This window comes from Myotis daubentonii, chromosome 11 (assembly GCF_963259705.1).
Source record: "Myotis daubentonii chromosome 11, mMyoDau2.1, whole genome shotgun sequence".
Lineage (NCBI taxonomy): Eukaryota > Metazoa > Chordata > Mammalia > Chiroptera > Vespertilionidae > Myotis > Myotis daubentonii.
The window spans coordinates 65432127-65439677 of NC_081850.1; the positions used below are offsets into that span (position 1 = coordinate 65432127).

Here is a 7551-nt window from a genome sequence, read left to right on the forward strand (position 1 = left end):
ATCCATCGTAGTTGCCGAGGATCTACTCTGTGCCGTGGCTTGGGAGATGTGATTTGAATGACATGGGCACTTGAGGCCTCAGGAGGAGTACAGTGGGAGATCTGACCAAAGGTGTGTGTGGGCGCGGGTTGGGGGGGTTGGGACAGAGTGCGTGCAGGGGGGGAGGAATCTAGTGAGGCTTTGTGGGCTGGGGTGAAGTGGTGGTCGGGACCAATACCCTAGCAAAGGAATGCTTTTTTTAATAAAAAATACGTGTTATTGATTTTTTACAGAGAGGAAGGGAGAGGGATAGAGAGTTAGGAACATCGATCGGCTGCCTCCTGCACACTCCCCATGGGGATGTGCCCACAACCAAGGTACATGCCCTTGACCGGAATTGAATCCGGGACCCTTGAGTCCACTAGCCAATGCTCTATCCACTGAGGCAAACGTTAGGGCAAAGGAATGCTTTTATAAAGGTGAATCAGGGATCATGGAAAAGCTAACTTTGAATCGTGAAGATGCCAGTCGATTGTACTACAGTTACACTCAAATTTTGCTTCTCATAATCTGTAACCCAAACCTGTTTTATACTTCAAGCTAAAGAGGTAGAGAGGCTTAATGCTAAGGAAATAGGACATCGTTTAGTTCCTAGCTACTAGAGTTCTGATTTGTGTTCAAATAAGGAAGGTGGTAGAAAGGAATGAGGAAGAGTGAAGAAATAAAATGGAATCAGTGTGGTCAAGGTGCTAAATTACTAAAATCAAGTAGGCTGAGGCACAGGGAAACGATTCTATTCTTGCTAACTAGCCTGGGAACTTAAAACTTTTTAGTTGTGCATCCATGCCTGGATATACATGACCTCCATAGATAACCATCTGAGCAACTCAGTTAATAAACCAGACCTGGAAGATTACCATCTTGGATCAACCCAGAGGCTAAGAATGCAGAACTGACTCTTGTAAAAAAAATGTGCTTTTTACTCAAAAACTCAAGCTTTTTAAAAAAAATTGATGGGGGGTGGGGAGAAGATAGATAGAAATCCTGGAAACCTGGGTATGTGCCCCAGGGCAAAACTCGTTATTGTGTTAGTTGTGTTTCAGGTTCGCAAACCTAGACACTTGAATAAAAATTTATTTTAGCAAAGCCTCCTGATTCATTTGCGTCCCGTTGACAGGAAGTAATGTGTTTTGTGTGTGTGTGTGTGTGTGTGTGTGTGCATTAGAGTCAGAAACAGTACCATACATTTTATATTCACTTATCTGATTTTGACAACAGTTACTATCCTCATTTTACAAATTGGGAAAACAATTTCCAGGGAGATTAAAAAATTCGTCCCACCACACACAGCTTACTTTGCAATGTTTGCTAAACACACTCCTCAACTCATAGGGATAATTACTGCTCCCTCCTCCCCCTTAATTTGACCCCCTGCCCAACATTTCTTTCATGACACCTGTTTCAACTCTGAGTTTGATAACTGAAAATAATTAGGACCATCTACCTTACCTCTAGGAGCCCAAACAGGGTGACAATTTTAAAATGTTGCTGTTTGGTGTTATCTATTTTTCCCATGTGTCTCTCTTTTTTTTTTTTTTTGCCTGGAAGACCTATTCCCACCCCCACCCTCTGCAAATTTTACCTTAATCTTTCACTCTGATCTATAAAAAAGTGAGAATGCAACAATATGAATAAATATTAAACATAATATTGAACAGTAGTCAAACAGGAGTACATATTATGATTTCGTTTATATGAAATACAAACCCAGGCAAAATTAATCTGTGCTGTTTTAAGTCAGTATAGCTATTACTACTGGGGAGATAGAGAGTGACTGGGAGACCAAAGGGGCTTTTTTTTAGGGTGCTGGTCATGTTGTTTATTGATCTAAGTATGTTACATGGATATGTTCAGTTTGTGAAAATTCATCAACCTCTAAATTTATCTGCATCTTTTAGTATGTATAATTTTTTTAAAAAATAAAAATACCCCACAACCCGCGCCCCCCCCCCCCCCCCCACTACACTATTGTACTTCCTAGGAAGGTACATGGCATTGTGCTAAATGCTGTGAAGACCATTAAAGAAATAGAGATTAGTGGTTGCCAAGGGCTGGGAGAGGGAAACATGGGGAGTAACTGCTTGATTGGTAAGGGTTTTTATTTTGGATTGATGAAAATGTTTTGGAACTAGATAAAAGTGGTTGCACAACATTTTAAATCTGCTGAATGCCACTGAATTGCTCATTTTAAAATGGTTAATTTTGCCCTGACCAGTTTGGCTCAGTGGATAGAGCGTTGGCCTGTGGACTGAAGGGTCCTGGGTTTGATTCTGGTCAAGGGCATGTACCTTGGTTGTGGGCACATCCCCAGTAGGGGGGGTGCAGGAGGCAGCTGATGGATGCTTCTCTCTCACTGATGTTTCTAACTCTCTATCCCTCTCCCTTCCTCTCTGTAAAAAAAAATCAATAAAATATATATTTAACATGGTTAATTGTATGTTCTGTGAATTTCAATGTAAAAAAAATTGGTGCCCTGGCCAGTGTGGCTCAGTTGGTTAGAGTGTCATCCTGTGCATGGAAGGGTTGAGGGTTCAATTCCAGCCAGGGCACATACCCAGGTTGCAGGTTCAATCCCTGGTTGGGGTGAGTATGGGAGGCAACTGATTGATGTGTCTCTCTCACATTAATGTTTTTCTCTCTCTTCCTTCCTCTCTCTAAAATCAATTAAAAACAAAACAAAGCCCATATTCCCAGGTAAGGATTAAAAAAATAAATTGGTTCACCAAATGCAATGTGGTATTTTGGCTTGGATCCTGGAACAGACAAAGAATGTTAGTGGAAAAACAGATGAAATACAAACTAGTTTGGCCAATTTAATTGGACCTCTCCATACTTTGCAATTTTTCTGTAAATAAAAAAATAGGCCAAACCAGTTTGGCTCAGTGGATAGAGCGTCGGCCTGCGGACTGAAAGGTCCCAGGTTCGATTCCGGTCAAGGGCATGTACCTTGGTTGCGGGCATATCCCCAGTGGGAGGTGTGCAGGAGGCAGTTCGTCGATGTTTCTCTCTCATCGATGTTTCTAACTCTCTATCCCTCTCCCTTCCTCTCTGTAAAAAATCAATAAAATATATTTTTTTTAAAAAAATAGACTAGGCTGCAAAAGTAATTTTGCATGGGTAAGGATGGTAACCCTCTCACCCTCCAAATCCAGGTTAGAATCTTTAGGCATGAAGGGCTGTGGTTAAAAAAAAGAAGAAAAAAGAGAGCCCGTTTGTCATGGCTCAGTGGTTGAGGGTAGACCTATGAACCAGGAAGCTGAATTTCAATTCCCAGTTGGGGTACATGTCTGGGGATTGTGGGCTTGATCCCCAGTGTGGGGCAGGTGGTAGCCAATCAATGGTTCTCTCATCACTGATGTTTCTATCATTCTCCCTTTCACTTCCTCTCTGAAATCAATATATATATATGTATATATATATATAAGAAAAGAGAGAGAAACATTACCTTAGCCTAGTAAGGAATCTTCAAAATCCAGATACCGCTACAGGAATGATAAGAGATGAGAAAAACTGATGGATTACCTCAAGTATTCTTCCCAATTCTTAAATTCTTGTTTTAAGTCATAGTCCTTACTCTCAGGAAACATGACTTCTCTTAGGTAAAGTTTGGTAAGAACTAAAGCCATGTGGAAGTGGGGTTCTTTGGGGATTCATTTTTGACTGCAGCCTTCTGTTGGAGTAGAAGTAGATTAGAATAGATGGTAAGGTGAGCCTTCTTTAAGCAGGCTATGAAATAACATTTCAGTATGGATTTAATAGGAAACATCAAGTGACTGTAATAGCAATGTTCTCGGAAGATCCACTTGGCAAGCAGTATACAGGGCAAGCTGAGACGAGGCAGGAAACTGAACTCAAAGGAAGTCACAGGAGTCCAGATGGGACTTGAGGTCTTAGCCAAGTGGTGCTCATGGGAATTAATAAATGATATTTCTGCTGTGGAGAAGGGAAAAAAACCCACACTGGATCTAATGACTTTTGGGGTTGTATCTTTGTGAAATGTTATTTATAAATTCATGATTTGAGAAAGCTATGTAGATTAGGTAATACAACACCAGACACACAGCACTCAATAAACATTTTGGAGTTGTTAAGCATCTATCTTTTTTTGGCCATGCCCCACCTAAGCATCTCTAAATCCTGATGCCACCCCCACCCCCCGCCATGACATAAAATTCTTATTATTCAAAAAGTGACCTCCTATTCACGTGGAGAAAGCCTAAAAGGCCATTCACTTGGTCTAAACAAGCTTCCAAAGAACATGGCATCCATGAAAGAGAAAAGTAAAAGAACAGCTGAAGTACTATTGTTAAAAAAAATAGTAACATGAAGTGATATAAAAAATAGCAAATAAAGTTTCAAAACAAATAAGAGAGAACTGAAATGCACAAATGTCACAATATATATTTATATACTGTATACGAGGCCCCTAGAACCATAAGAAATGCAAAAAAGTCACTGTTCATAACTCATTCTCGAATTGCCCCCCTGTGGGGCACACGCCCCCATGCTGGGAACCCCCGATGTAAAGGGTGTCAGCAGAGCCATGAAAGCTCTTGCGGTGGCTGAAGAGCAGCTCCCTGGCCTGCAAACGAGCAGCACCTGCTGGTCGTCCAAGGCAATGAACGATCCCGTATTTACAAAGGTCTGGCCCAGTCCACAGCCCCAAAACTGTGTAAGGCCTGATCGGGAGGTATTCCCCAAAAGCACGCTACAAACAAGGAGGATGAAACAGGAGTCATCACATTTAACAAGAGTGCTCTTTTATTGTACAAAGCCTTATAATTTTCTCAACATTCTTCTCTCATTTATCAACAAAATTTTCACTGTATTAATTTAACAAATTAACAGTGTCAAACTACACTTCACTACCTGTCAGCTGCCTTAGAGACAAGCAAAAAAGTGCTTGGAGCACTAAATGGAAAGAGAGAAAAAACTCCCCAAACTGAAGAAAGGTCAACAGAGGTACTTCAGGAGCAGTTAAAAGCGGGTGGGAGGAGGGCGAGACAGGGGAGGGAGAGGATTAGATTCCTGAGCACCATCAGATTTCCTTTACGTTTCACAGAGGTTTACAAAACCATTTTTAAAAGACATGAGATTAAAAAAAAAGAAAAAATAGAAAACACACACACCAAAGATACGAGATTAGGTTATCCAAGTTTCTGGACTGGCAGAGGGAGAAAAGGAGGGAGAATGGGGATGGGGAGCAGAGGAGAGACAGGAAGTGAGGCGCACAGAAGGAGAAAGTTGTGCCTAGAAATAAAGTTTGGAACTTGTCATGAACTGGAAGAACGAAAAGCCGCAGTCACAGGTCTGGGACACGGACCACAAGAAGAGAAAGCCTGGGATTTTATACCTTCCAGGAGGTGACAACAGATCCTCAAGCTGTGCAGTGGCAGGCAGGGAGGTGCATCGAAGACGAAACCACCTGTTTTGTAAGATCGAGGCACTGGCATACTTGCCTGACTCCGTCCACGCTGTCCTGAGGACTTAGCAAGCCTATGTGTGGAGAGCAGCCCCTAACAGGTCAAATGCCTACAGGCAACAATACAGAAGGGCCCCAAGCCAAGCGGGCTGGTAGAAACCAGAATTAACGTTACTGTCACGTGGAGCGACCACAGATTTCATTGTTCTTCCACAGCCTTTCGGCCGTTTCCTGAAACGAAGCCGCTTTGATCACTGTAATGAGCCAGGATTGCCAAATACTGTACACACAGGCGGCCGCGATCTAAGCCCCCGTTTTTCCTGAGCCTCCACGGCCCCCTGTGACCTGGAACACAGCAGGGGGCATGGAAGTTACTATTTTTGGTGGGGGTGGGAGGGACCCGGGAATCAAAAACGGCCTAATCATACACACAAGCAAATGAGATCACACTGGCTGATTGAATGATCAGTTCAGAGCCTCTCTTGTCCAAAAAAAGCCATAACCTTCAGACCGGTTAAGCAAAACAGGGCTCTGCTCCTCAGATGCTCCGAGTCTGGCAGGCGCTGGCTTTGCTAACTTCTAGCCAGAAGTCATGTTCGATCTTCTCGGCTCTTCGGCCTGACTGCTCTGCCCGGGAGGGAGGGAAGGGCCCCCCGCAGCCCCAGACTGCAGCTCCGGGTGGTCCCTTCCGCGGCCCGTCTCCTCCCCGTTCATTCAGTTGTCCACCTCCTCCTCCTCATTCGGTTCTTCTTCCTCCAGCCTTTCCTCCTCTTCGTCATTGTCCTCCTCTCGGCTCTTGTCTTGCTCTTCCGAATCCGTTTTTCTGTCCTTGTCCTTCTTCTTCTGCTCCGAGGCCTCCTTCTTGCCTCTCTGCTCCCTCCTGTAAGCTGCGGGGGGAGGAAGCGGGGTTAGGAGGCAGCTCATCCCACCAGCAGCTCATTCCACCGGGAAGGTGTAGCGGGGAAAACCGGGGCGCAGGGGAAACACCCCCGCGGGGAAGCACAGAACAGACCTCGGGCGGCGCCCACGGACCCGTGTCTGCATCACATCCCACGCCTGCCCGCTGGACTTGAAGGGACCCCCGCGGAGAAAGACGCAGGACCAGGGGGGCAGGCAGGTCACGCAGGACAAGCATCTACTCGGCTGAGAAAAGAGAAAAAGGTCACCACCTTCCAGAGCTTCCTTTAACGGCGCCACGAACCGCTGAAACTCCATCTCCTCCATGGCCGAGAGCACATCACTGGCATTCAGGGTCTTGCGTTTCCCTTTCATCGCGAAGTTGTTGGCACTGACACGTGGAGAGAAGAAAGAGGAGGGGCCGTCAGACCCTCTATCGCCGACTGTGGGTGCAGAAGACGGGGGCACCCGGGGGTGGGATGGATGGGAGCGCCCACATCTGAGACGCACGGGTGTTTGCGATAAGGTAACTCTCACCTCCCCCCCCTCCCCCCCCCCCCCGCCTCGCCCCCCGGTCCCACTTCCCTGTAACACAGGGTTAAAGCCAAGTTCTTCTGCTGTCTCATCATTTGCAAACATGGGGTGAGGGATGTGAACCTTCCTCCACGAGGAAGTTCCTGGGGTGTGTGGGTTCCGAGCCTCGAACTCCGAGGGGTCCTCCCGGCGCCTCCCTCAGGCCACATCCCAGCTCAGTTCCGGCGAGCCCGCCCGCCTCACCAGGACGTGGCGTACAGCACGAAGACGCTGGCGGCGCGGGAGATGGCGCTCCGGGCCTCCTTGGAGATGTTGACGCCGTCCGGGAGCTGTGAGAAGGGCGGGGGTGAGCTCAGCCGCCGGCCCAGGTCCGGCTTCCCCCGCGGCCCGCTCGCCCGCCCCGGGCCCGTCCGCCAGTCTAGCTGCTCACCGCCTCCTTGATGATCCTGGTGATCACGGCATTGGGCAGGTTCAGGTCCTCGGGCCGCTCCGCCATGGCCGCCGCCGGGGCCCGACCTGAGCCTCACTCAGGCCTCCTCTCCAGGCAGCTTCAGCGTCCGGACTTCCCGCGTCGCCACGGTCTGACCCAAGGAGGCTTCCGTCCCGCCCCACGTTGCCGGTGGTGTCCCATACTGCCCCGCGCGCTAGGGCCTCCTCCT

At 47.0% G+C, this 7551-nt stretch overlaps 1 protein-coding gene across 1 annotated transcript; it reads right to left on the reverse strand.

Annotated features, from left to right (window-relative positions):
- Positions 1 to 4782: 4782 nt before the first annotated feature.
- POLE3 (DNA polymerase epsilon 3, accessory subunit) lies at positions 4783 to 7537 on the reverse strand. Its single transcript, XM_059657697.1, has 4 exons — positions 7323 to 7537; positions 7136 to 7221; positions 6631 to 6749; positions 4783 to 6348 (listed from the first exon to the last, which is right to left on the reverse strand). Exons 1-4 carry the CDS (start codon positions 7386 to 7388, stop codon positions 6176 to 6178), a joined length of 444 nt encoding a protein of 147 aa, XP_059513680.1. The 5' UTR covers positions 7389 to 7537; the 3' UTR covers positions 4783 to 6175.
- Positions 7538 to 7551: the final 14 nt, after the last annotated feature.

Excerpts from the sequence above, each read along its gene's own strand:
- POLE3 (XM_059657697.1), bottom strand. The coding sequence starts at position 7,388 with ATGGCGGAGCGGCCCGAGGACCTGAACCTGCCCAATGCCGTGATCACC. Across the intron at positions 7,222-7,322 it reads CCAGGATCATCAAGGAGGCG|CTCCCGGACGGCGTCAACAT; the intron begins GTGAGCAGCTAG and ends CCCTTCTCACAG. Across the intron at positions 6,349-6,630 it reads GTTAAAGGAAGCTCTGGAAG|CTTACAGGAGGGAGCAGAGA; the intron begins GTGGTGACCTTT and ends CTCCCCCCGCAG.